Below are 12,097 nucleotides of genomic sequence, written 5' to 3'. Positions count from 1 at the left end.
GGCACCTGTTGATATCACTTAACACTTCAAGTCACCAAGTAATTATTGAAGTAAAAACGAAACATCCATAAAAATACTCCTAGGTATGACTCAACAAAATGACTATTAAAGACATTCCATTTTTAAACACAGAAATTAGTTAAATTGACACCTATCAAAGTCATTGTGACAAAAGCAGAGAAAGTAAGTAGATCTCCCTTAACAAATGATGATTATTTTCAGCTTTCTTATTTTGGAAATCTAAACCTGAACTTTCCATCTTAAAAACAAAATGGTCAAAAGCTGAACAAGAATTTAGATTAGCTCCAATCTCACAGAAATATTGATGCCACACATTCTCACATCTCAACAGATATTCTATTTGGTAACTACACCAATTCAGCATCCTTGCCTGGAACATGTGGGAATGACATTAGTTATGTGCTTACAAGAAAACAAGTCAGAATGCTCACTCAGATTCCCAACAAATCAGACAGTACATGTCTTATTGGCTCTAGAATTATTATTTTTATTTTTTTCTAGACAAGCATTAGGCAGTTTGTGCTGCTATACACAACACCTTTGGAGCATTTAGTGAAAAAACTTGCATCTGCCTGTCTCTTCTGCCTCACTTTTACTAATGAAGCTCAAATCACAACTGCATATTTATGTTATTAGGGAAACTGGGGAAATGAATACATTAATCCTAGCCCCATTAGTATCTCAGAGTGTATATTTCATTCAAGGTTTTTTGTTCCTCTGTCACCCTAGGAGCTTCTCTAACCTAAGAAAACATTAACTCAATCTCTACAGTCAACAATAGAGAATTCTCTCTACACCAGTTTCCTACCGCTACAGCAAAGCATGGATTAAGTGATGACAGCACAGGGAGTGCACAGCCTCAGAGATAAAAGAGAAGCCCAGATGCACATATTGCTTACTTCAAGTGCTATGTTCATATATTTTCAAAATTAGAAAAGACACTTTTATGGAAAAGCATCAGACCTTGTTAAAATATACCAAAGGGAATAGTGAAAGAATGCTTAAATCATTAAGGAGTGCACAGAAGAGATTTGGGTGAGCCAGAGGCTGACAAACTCATAAGAAAATTCAGCTACAAGCAGCAAAGGCTCTTGTTCTCTGTTCTGAGACTAAAAGAGAATTAGATCCAGGTAAGGGACAGATGTTTGAAAAACAATCCTCAGGAAAGTTTGACTTAATATATTTTACTTCAGAGGCTATGTGAACATGTGCAAACAATTGCCCAATTTGACCCAGCTAAACTCGCTATGCCAAAGAATGGCATTTCTTGCAGCCATAATGCAAATACTTTCATACCCACGTCACAGAAAAAACATCAGCATCGCATTATTCAACAGTCTTTTGTTAATGAAAAGTTTCAAGAAAAGAAAAAACTAAGTCCATAACCCTATCTGAAATAACCCCATAGCCTCCTTAACAGCCATTAGCTGAGGCATTTCAAATCTTTCTACACACTTACTGCAGGCAATTGTTGCTTCTCGAAGAAAAATACCTGATTTGAATTTATCTAGTTAAGCAGTTTCCCGAGGAAGCTCTATATTATAACAGCTTGCAAAGGATTATGTTTTCAAACACATTCATTAGCCTACACAAATTAACATTAAAGAAACTATATACATATTTTCTTGTGTAATTTTATTATTTGTATATATAAACACATATCAATTGCATATCATGTAAACTCTACTTCCCCTTACTGGCATCAGATCATGAGATACAGTAGCCTAGGGCTTTGGATACATTAAATTCAACTCTTAAATACAAACTTTGCTGCCTATTCTGTCAAAACCTTAGTGATCCACTAAAACTGTACACAGTTACTCTTACAGTCACATCAGAAAAGTACATAGAATTATAGAATCCTTAGAGTTGGAAGGGACATTCACAGGTCATCTAGTCCAACTCCCCTGCAGCGAACAGGAACGTGCACAGCTAGGTCAGGTTGACCAGGGCCTGATCCAGTCTCGCCTCAAAAGTCTCCAGGGACTGGGCATCAACCACATCTCTGGGCAATCTGTTCCAGTGCCTCACCACCCTTACCATAGAAAACCTTTTTTTCCTTATATCCAACCTAAATGTACCCTCTTAAAGCTTTAAGCCATCTCCCTTTATTATATGACCACAGACCCTGCTAAAGAGTCTGTCCCCTCCTTTCCTGTAGCTCGCCTTTAGATACCAAAAGGCCTTCTCTTCTCCAGGCTGAACAGCCCAACTCTCAGCCTCTCCTTGCAGGGAGGATTATTTTTGTGGCTCTCCTCTGGATGCAGTCCAACATGTCTATGTCTCTCCTGTACTGAGGACTCCACATCTGGATGCAGTACTCCAAAGTCGGCACCCACCAGTACTCCCAGGTCTTTTTCAGCAGGGCTGCGCTCAATCCTTTCATGCCCCAGCTTGTATTTGCTGCGAGAGTTGCCTCAATCCAGGTGCAAGACCTTACATTTGGATTTGCTGAACCTCATGAGGTTCATCTAGGTCCACTGCTCAAGCCTGTCTAGGTCCCTCTGCATGGCATCCCATCTCTGGTGCGCCAGATGCACCCCCACAGCTCGGTGTCATCAGCAAACTTGTTGAGGGTGCAGCTGACCTCACTGCTGATGTCACTGATAAAGATATCAGAGTATTGGTCCCAGCACCAAGCCCCGCTTGTTGCTGACCTCCATCCATTTTGAAAATATGAAGTTTTTTTTTTTTTTTTTTTTTTTTTTTTTTTTTTTTTTACAGCCTCAGCTCAAATCACTTCTTTTGTGCCAGACCTCTACGACGACATCACTTTCCACAGGAGCAACATGCAGCCTCAAGTCATGAAAGTACTGTAATCACTCAGATATTCTAAAACTTAAGAAGCACAGATATCATTCTCCTTCCCGCTTCTTTGACCTTTTAACACAGTAACACGATCTTAGCTAAGTATTTCCAGTCACTGCTGCACAAACTATTTTTCTGATTTATAGGGTACCTAGTTGTTGAATGCTCTATCAGTTGCTGTACTTGTTAACTGAGCACTCTGCAAGTTGTCTTCTGCTTGGTTGTTACAGCTCAGTGAGTTCCAGAACACCCTGATGACATGCCAGAATTGTACCAAGTTTAAAATAGAATACCACACAGATGCATTGAGATCTGTTAGTCATTCTCTTAACAGATCTACCATGCCATTAAGAACTACAGAAGCAAACGTGAATTAACTTATTTTGAGATTGCTCTATTAACATCACAAAAAGAAGGCTCCGCTGACAGCAGCCTCCTCTTATATGTGGAGATGTTGGATACTACAGGTTGATTTTGCACTACTAAATATTTCCTCTCCTGCAATAGGAGAAAAACAAAACAACCTCATTTTAAATCATGTTATATTACGTTACAAAAAATATGTAATATAGCTAACCTAAGTATTGCTGTATTCACATAACCTTTCTAGCCATTCATCAATTTTTACCTAGAATAATTCATTCAAGCATATGATATAAGGAATATACCTGCCACTCCTCTGAAGTGCAAATATGATGCCTTTCTCCTGAAAAGGAAGCAGTTTCTTTCTCAGTCTTTCAGGCAGAAAGGACAGCTCAGCATCAACACTTTCAGAATAAGAAGCTTCGGGTGTACGTGTGTCCTGGAGCACATTAGCCATTTTGAACCTACTGGAAACAAAACCAAAAAAAGATGTCTGTCTTAAAAGATAGGTCTGCAATACATTATAGAATAGAACCTCATGGAATAATAACAGCTTGAAATACTTGACATTTACACATAAGCTGCTCTTATACTGATAGCAGTAGGAAGTAATGAAAATACTCAGACCAGCCAGTTGCCTTTTTCTAACACCTAACAGTCTAGGCTTTTAATGGCTGCCACAAATGACAATTTAATTCATAAAAAAACACATCACAAAGGAAGAACACCAGAATCACCACCATATTAATTAGTAACTTCCAAGATATAAGTCATTAAGATCCTCACAATGCTTATGTTAGAAAGGCAAAGTCACAGAGTTGTTGTAATTCAGTGAACCTCGGATAAGATCAATCTCCCCTCATAATCCATACCCAAAAGAAAACAAGCAAAACATCCAAAACATTTTAAACATTGTTGCATTCACCTACTACAAAACATCCTTCCTGTTTCCAAAGTAGCACAGCTTCACTTGTATTGCCATATAGATAAAGTGCTAAATCAAGTTGCCATAGAACTGCCTGCCTTAATTTAGAATTAAAAACAAGCAATAAATCATCTCTCTCTTTATAGCTAATAAAATCATGGCAATGTGTGGGTATAAGGAAGGAGTTTTCCCCCATGAAACCATTTCCAAAGAGGAGCCATTCAGAAAAGGGGCAGGGGAAGAATGCTGTTTTCAACATCAAAAATGTCACCAATATTGTAAGAGAAAGTTGGCAAGATCTCAGTGTTTCACTGTGCTTCATCAGTGCACTTTATTTTATAATAACGCCTTTGAGAACACATTAGTTTTTTGTTTGTTTGTTTTTCCCTGAAGTTGATTAATTTTCATCTTTTGGCTTATCTGGCTAAAAGTTACCTGACGAGGACCTGTCCAAGAAACATGTTTTAGCTGGACACAAGAAATCTACTTAAATTAGCACACACATAAGCAAACTCCTACGTCACCCACTGAGGAGTATCCTAGTAACTTTTAAGAACTTGGAGGTTTTTCCCCCTCTGGGCTACAAAGTCAGCTTGAGGGCCAGTCTCAGGAACCACAGAATTGCAGAGGTTGGAAGGGATGTCCAGAGATCACCAAGTCCAACCTCCCTGCCAAAGCAGGCTCCCTACAGCTGGTTGCACAGTCAGGCATCCAGACTGGCCTTGAATATCTCCAGAAATGGAGACTCCACAACTTCCTTGGGCAGCCTGTGCCACTGCTCTGACACCCCCGCTGGGAAGAAGTTCTTTTACATATTGGTGTGGAACTTCCTTTGCTCCAGTTTGTAGCCATTGCCCCTTGTCCTACCCCACAGACCTCTGAAAAGAGGTTGGCCAATTGCATCTTGAGAATTCTCTAGAACATACAACATAAAGCAGATGATAAAGAGCCTGCAACATTATGTCAATAAAATGTTCTAACTACTGCAATTGGAAGAGGCTGGTGCACATCGCTTCTTCAACACTATGAAGAATTCAATATTCTTCCTATTCAATGATGATAGTTATTGATCATTCAAATAAAGCTTACTTACAGACATTAAAAGGTAAGTATTTACTTTTTCAGGGAAGTTACAAAGAGGACATTTTACTTTTAATAAGGAAACCAAATATCCACTAAAACTTGTAATTCTAAGATCAGGAAGTAATGGCAAAATATGCCCAGTATGTTTCAGGTGAAAAACAAACAACAAAGCAGAAGCAGAAACAAAACCAAACCAGAACCTTCCTTTCAGAAAGAAACATTCATAAAGCACAGAATACATCAATCAAAATTCTCATACTGCACTGTGCTCAATTTGTCCACGGGAACAGGGCCAGAGAAGAAATACTAGCTCTTGTTCTCTGAGAACTTAATAGATTTAAGACATCAGACTGTTCAGCAGTAGCACACCAACTAAACACGTGCAAAGGAACAAACCCTACATCAGAGCATAAAGAAAAGGTCTTTGACCCTGCACTGCCTAATTGTCTAGTTTTGGATTCACAGCCTGTAAAAGGAGCAAGACCTTAATGAGCACAGAAACAAAGAGTATCAGCCAAAATGCACCTCTAGTCATGAAAGTACCGTAGGTTTTTACAAAACCTCAACAGTAGGTTTTGTACTACAAGGCTTGCTATCAAATTTTTGTAAGAACAAGTTGTGCTCAGATTTGTTGAAACTTAGGCATTTCTGAAGCAACTCAGAAGTCAGATATGATTTGATAGGATGAATCATAAAACTTCCAGATGAAACTCACTGAGCTATTGCCATTCACTTCAAAGATCTGCAGGACTAAATAACCTGGTTTTTGCACTGACTAGTTACACAGATGGACCTAAGGGCAATGGAAGTGGTTAAAGCAATCAGTGCAGTAAAGCAAGATCATGCAAGACAGAGCTTGCAAGAGCCTGCTTCTAATATCCTGGAGTACTGTTAAGTAAAACAAACAGATTTTGATGAAGTTATAAGAAAGAGAACAGCACTCATTCATAAATTCCACATATGAATTTCGAGATACAAAACTTGAAGCACACTCTTCCAGACAAAGTTACATTCTCTTCAGCAAAGAAAATCTAGGTGCCACCACACTATTGTATGAGAGAAAATTATTGCTCCACCTTCCAAGGGCTTTCTGAGGGCCATCAGATTGCTAAAACTAAGAACTTCTTCCATTGGGCAAGGTGAGTTTTTCCAAGACAGCCAAACTTGCTCTGTGCAGTGCATGGATGATAGCATGCATCACCTTGAAGTCAGGGCGAGCCAAAGGAAGATGAAAGGAACATTGGACTAGAGAGCTACAAAAAGAAGTTAACAGGACTTTAACAGGAATTTGCTCTTCTGCAGCAGAAGAATTTGGCACTACTGAAGTACTGTTGACAAAAGTGTCTGTAAACAGAGACCCAGTTTCTGTTGAACTGTTATCCTTTGCACAACATATAAACCACTAAACATATTACCATCGATGCATGAAAACAAGAATCCATACTGGAGTCATGGGTGCATGTCTTCTATAGATTTCTTTGTAATTAATTATTAAGCTAAAAATCAATGCCTTATATATAATTACTTTGGTAGAGATGGTCATTTAGAGCTCATTTTAGATAGATTAAATATGCACGGCATTTTGTAATTTCATCAAATAAACACAAGTTTATGTTAAAGTGACAGTGTATCAGAAACACTGGTTGATATCCCCAGGAGGCCAGTTTATGCCTGTTGTTCTACCCATTAAAGCTTCAGATGCTCTAAGAACAGATAAAGGATTAGTGCACATGTTTTCTCTATTTTTTTTTCCCCCGTTTATTCCTGAGTCCCAAGTATGCTGTAAAATACATCATGACAACCCTCCCACATCTCTAGATCACAAGCACAGGAACTTTGGTTTTCTTATATAAAAGAGACCTAAAAGCTCTTATGCACAGATGCAGTTTTTCATTCAAGGCTTCATTGAGTAAACAGCAGTGACAGAATTCTCATGACTAACAAAACAAAGCCACAAAAACAAAATAAATGAAAATGCAAATGGTATTCTCTCAAGCTTTCTAAAGGGCCACAAGGATGAAATAACAGGGTTCTAAAATAATAGCATCTGTTCGCCTGAAATTGCTGTAGAATCTCAGGAGTAGAGAGTGGAAAGTGACTGCACTTCTTAAAAGTAGGGATAGTGAAGATCTGTGGTATTACATTATTCATTTCTGGGGAAAAAAGCGAGTAAAAATGATGAAGCATAGAACTTACAAACAACAGGGTAAACACGTCTGTGCACAGGGTGTCAACATGTCTTTTCATAGAATCATAGAATCACAAGGTTGGAAACGACCTACAAGATCACCCAGTCCAACCGTCTCCTCATCACCATTGCCACCACTAGCACTAAACCACATCACGCAGCACGTCATCCAGATGCCTCCAGATGCCAGGGACGGCAACTCCACCACCTCTCTAGGCAGGCCATTCCAGTGCCTCACCACTCTCTGAGAGAAAAAAATTCTTCCTTATGTCTAAGGAAGAACCTTTTGTACAGGTACCTTTACTTTTTGTAAAGTAAATCTTATCTTTCAGGTCTACTAAAAGATTTTCAAAGGGGGAAAGCATCCAAGAATGTACATACAAACTGGCTGATGCAGTTCAGTTTCCACTTTTTGAAAGTTAACAACAGAGTAAATTTTATTACTATATTCATACAGTACTTATGATTTCCAGGAAAGAATCTGAGATGAAAAATCTCTCAAACTTTTAAGGAAACTGGACTGCAAAGAAAAAAAAAAAAAAAACCAAAACCACAACACCAAAACAGGAAGATGATAGCACTGCAACCTTCTTCTCTTGTTCTTAGAATACAAGTTCTGCTCATACACGAGATGTGAAATAAGCAGTATTTCAAAATCTGTTCTAGCATCTACTGCATTCACTGAATTCATAAATCTCTTGGAAAAGCAAGTACTGAGGAGTAGGAGGAGCATAAATATTAATAAAAGGAAAATCAAACATAACAAAAAACAAACAAAAACAACTCTGGCATTCTGTCATTGCTGCTTGTTTTACTACAGACATTCTTCCTTCCAGTGACACAAGACACAAGCTGTTTAAGACACATAAACTCAAGTACTGGAAAGTCAGATGACTGATGAGAACTTCAGGGCCCAGTGGGAGATCTGAGTTCCAAGACAGCTGCTTGCTATCACAAGCAGTGGTCATTACACAAACCATTTATTTCAAAGGCTGCTCATTAAAAAACCATTTCCATGCATCTCACAGCAGACCCCCGAAACAAATGGGTGTTTCCACCACACATTTAGCTTATGTTTCACAGAACCACAGAATCATATTCCTTTTGATGTTCCTCACTGCCCTATGACTGTATTTTCCATGAGGCTTAATAGGAAACACAAAGCTTTAAGAAAATCACAGAATCCATTCTTCTACCAATAAGAAAATCTTAAAGCGACTTAAGATATTGAAACAAAGAAATTTAGAAGAACGATCCGTTAGAACAAAGGACAGCGATCGCAGCGCCACACATCACATCACGATTTTACCACAGGCTATCAGGGAAAACAGACACCTCCGCCTCTGCTCAGGGGCGAAGGTTTTTGTGGATTGTCCTGAACTTACACACATGCGGCAACACCCCAGCGCTGAGGGGGAGCAGAGCGAGTCTTTCTGCTGTAAATACGGACTGAGGCAGAGAAGCCCGCAGACGCCCAACCCTCACCTTGCAGAGGCCCAACTCAGCGCCTTATACCTTGGCGCGCTCAGTACTCAAACGCCGCCGGCGGAAGTGACGTAAAACCGGCAGCGCGCACGCGCAGGCAGGAAGCCGTGGGCTTCCCGACGCGCTTCCGGGGTGGGGAGCGCTGTGGCGTTGTGCTGTGGTCGGGTCGCTGGCTGGGGCCAGGCTGAGAGGCCGAGCTGGGATAACAGTTCCTAGCTCGCTCCGGCCGAGTTGTCCGTGGCTGCGATCTAGGCACAGTTCACCGCTAACCCTGAGTGAACAGCCATGCTCCCTAACTGCCGTTAGCCGCGGCCGCAGTCTGTTTGCGCACCGCCGCGCTGTGCTAATGGTCGCTGGCTGCCCACAGGGGGTGGGCGCTGCCGTACCGGTCTGCCTGCCGAATGGGGTTCTTATTGGTGATCGCGGCCGTCTGTCAGCGCAGTGGCACCTCCGATTGGTCGTTATCTTCTGGATGGGCCTGTGCCCGCCTAGGCGTTGAGGGGCGCCACTCGCCGGCAGCTTTGAGGGCGGGCGGCGCGCCGCTGATTGGACGGCTCGGCCGTAACTCAGGAACGTTCCATGCCCCTATTGGCAGCAGAGCGGCGGAGGGGCGGGCCTCTCTCCCCGCCGCGGCAGCAGGAGGAACCCAGGCGGCTATCGGGGCTGGCGATGGGGTTAAGCGCCCCTCGTGCGTGAGCCCGCCGCCGCCGCGCCGGACAGAGTCCGCCGGCCGCGCCGCCGCCGCCGCGGTAAGGAGCCTGAGGCGGCTCCCGGTCGGGCGGCGGAGCTGAGGAGAGCGGGAAAGGAGGAGGCCGAGAAAGCAGGAGGAGGGGAGAGAGTGGGGGGGGGGGGGCGGTCGGCCGCGCCCGCAGTGCGGAGAGCAGGGGGCAGCCGCTGCGGGAGGGAGGCCGTTGGAGGGGGGAGGGGCGGGCGGCGCGGCCGTTGGGGTGGTTGGCGGCACCTGCGCGGCGCGGCCGGGGGACCGCGGGGCGGCACGGCCCCACTTCTCTAACCTAATATAGGCAGGGCCGGCACCGAGCGGGGCACGGCGGCCCCGGGGCCGAGCGATCCGCGGGGCGGCTGGGCAGCGGCTTCGGGCCGGCCGCCGTTACCTGCCTGAGGGCTTCGCCGGGAAAGCCGGCCACGGCCCTTCGGCGGGCTGCGTGTGCCGGGCTGAGCCCGGAGGGCTGCGAGCGGCTCGGCTCCGTGCGGCTGTGGGTGGGGATGTGCTCGGGCTGCGGTCCCAGCGGGGGGCCGTCCCGTTGCGGTTTTGCTGCAGGACGGTTAATGTGCGTGGAAACGTGTCTAACCGTGTGAGTGAGGTGAAAACTGTCACAGCCTGATTGCTGCAGGTTCTCTGGATGACGTTTTAAAATCAGGTTTCGGCGCTGAAGAATGGTTTTTCGTTGTCTAGAAATGAGATGGGCAGAGAAGTGCAGTGCGGCTGCTTCTTCCAGACTGAGGTGATTTGGGGTTATTTGCACTGAAAGGTTTGCCCAAATGCTGTCCTCGCTGAACCTACGGTGTGAGCTGCGCCTGCTGGGTCTGCCTGCTGCCCTCGTGCTTCTCTGAGCGCCGTAGAAAGCCGTGCGGGAAGGGGGGGGGGGAATCCAGGAGTTACAGATACCTTCATTCAGGTGCATTGTTTGGCGGCAGAATCCACAAGTGTGCGCTGACTCTTGGGCTTTCTGTCTGTCTGTTCTGTTGGTTTTTCCCAGAGATGCCTTCTTGTCAATAACCTGAAACGATAGCGAGATTTTCTTCTGCCCTTGAGGTAACTAAGGGATATTCTGTGGCTTTTGTTGTTGCTTTTACTTCTACACGATGTTTTAGATGACGTTTTTCAATGTTTTCTTTTGTGATGATGTTGCTTTCTGACTGAGGCATTAACTTGAAATTTTCACCCAGATTATTTCCTTACGTCTTCTTCAGGGAGAAATGTACTGCATTTGGGACTTGCTTTTTGGTTGAATGCTTAGCAGAAGATACAACGTTGGCAGTCGTGTTGGGAATGTTAGGTTAGAAATGTTTAAGTGAAAGCAACAAAAATAAAATTTTGCTCTTACAGTAATTTTTATTTATTTATTTTTTTTTTAAAAGGTGTTATTTGACCGGTTTGCCTCTGAGGAGGAAGAAACAGCAGTGATAACATACTTATTGGATAGTCTTCCTTTAGTTACAAGTGTTATCACCAAGCATGATATTAAGCCTTTTTTTTTTTTTTTTTTTTAAATTTCTTTTGATAAATACTGTGGTCTTCAGGGTTGGAGCACTTTGTAGAAAATCTGTAAGTCAGAGTTTGTTCTCTATAATTAAAAAAAAAAAAAAAGCAGTGGAAGAGATAACATTAGGACTTGTTGTGTCTTAAATCATGGGAGGTCAGAACTAACTGTATAAGTCAATTCTACTATTTGTTTTACGAAACTGTAATTGCTGTTGAGATCAACTGCTGCTTTTCTCAGGAGCAAACGTGGGTACGACTAAATACTGTAATTGCAAGGGCTGTACGCACACAGCGTTGAGGAGGTGGATATTGTTACCTTCCTATTTCTCTTCTTAAACAGATTCATATTTATACGTGACACAGAATTGCATCTTATACTTTTTTCTCTGTTCTGTTTTGTTGTAGAAGTTTGGCATTCATTGCTGCTTATGTTTCATTATAGTTACCTCACATCATTCTTTCTTATTTTGTAATACTTACTTAAAGCCTGTCTGTGTAACTGCTTCCAACCAGCTAGATGCAGCAGGTGAAATGCTTTAGATGTAGCTCGGGATGCAAAAGGATCATTCTTGAAAGGGGCTGCCAGCTTTGTCCAGTGGGTTAACTTCAGTTCACGTGTCCTTGCATCACTACTTCAAGTCATTTACTTCTGAGTTAGTTTGCAGTGCCATGTCCTTAAATAGGATACTTTTTAAATTTCGAGGCACTCTATTCTAGGCTTTTAAAAGCAGTCGATACAATTGGGTTTTTTTTTGGTCTCTGAGGTCTGTTCAACTTGTATTCCAAATGAGTTTTCAGGTAATGATCATGGAGCAAAAGGAACTTTGCAACACAGTATAGATGAGTTTTCTAAAAACTTGCGTATGTTGATAGCAGCGTTCAGTTTGGTGAGCTAGATAACTGCTGTTTTTTTACAAGCAGTAAAGTTACAGCACAGTAACTTTGGATATTCTGATTTGTGTTAGCCACTATAATCACTATAAAGTAGCTGACTGTGAAC

General features: G+C 42.6%; 2 protein-coding genes across 22 annotated transcripts in view; one reads left to right on the top strand and one right to left on the bottom strand.

The window, feature by feature from the left end:
* Positions 1-9,233, bottom strand: part of ZRANB3 (zinc finger RANBP2-type containing 3) — a 36,763-nt gene extending 27,530 nt beyond the window's left edge. The window contains exons 1-2 of one of the 5 annotated variants that reach the window (XM_052674827.1): positions 8,874-9,233; positions 3,498-3,659 (exon numbers count right to left, since the gene is read on the bottom strand). In XM_052674827.1, the coding sequence (XP_052530787.1) occupies positions 3,498-3,649 (152 nt within the window). In that variant the 5' untranslated portion in view covers positions 3,650-3,659; positions 8,874-9,233. Of the gene's footprint in view, positions 1-3,497; positions 3,660-8,773 lie in introns of those variants that run through there. The other 4 variants (XM_052674828.1, XM_052674831.1, XM_052674830.1 and 1 more) reach the window with 4 other exon arrangements.
* Positions 9,234-9,530: 297 nt separating this feature from the next.
* R3HDM1 (R3H domain containing 1) overlaps positions 9,531-12,097 on the top strand; it is a 66,494-nt gene continuing 63,927 nt past the window's right edge. For 7 of the 17 annotated variants that reach the window (XM_052674820.1, XM_052674821.1, XM_052674816.1 and 4 more), the window contains exon 1: positions 9,534-9,622. The gene's annotated coding sequence lies outside the window, so the exon portion shown is untranslated. Of the gene's footprint in view, positions 9,623-10,119; positions 10,337-10,625; positions 10,648-12,097 lie in introns of those variants that run through there. The other 10 variants (XM_052674815.1, XM_052674817.1, XM_052674813.1 and 7 more) reach the window with 6 other exon arrangements.

The sequence above is a fragment of the Tympanuchus pallidicinctus genome, unplaced genomic scaffold (assembly GCF_026119805.1).
Source record: "Tympanuchus pallidicinctus isolate F22 unplaced genomic scaffold, pur_lepc_1.0 scaffold15, whole genome shotgun sequence".
Taxonomy (NCBI): domain Eukaryota; kingdom Metazoa; phylum Chordata; class Aves; order Galliformes; family Phasianidae; genus Tympanuchus; species Tympanuchus pallidicinctus.
Note: the sequence above shows the minus strand (reverse complement) of the source record. Positions and strands in the feature narration are given on the sequence as shown.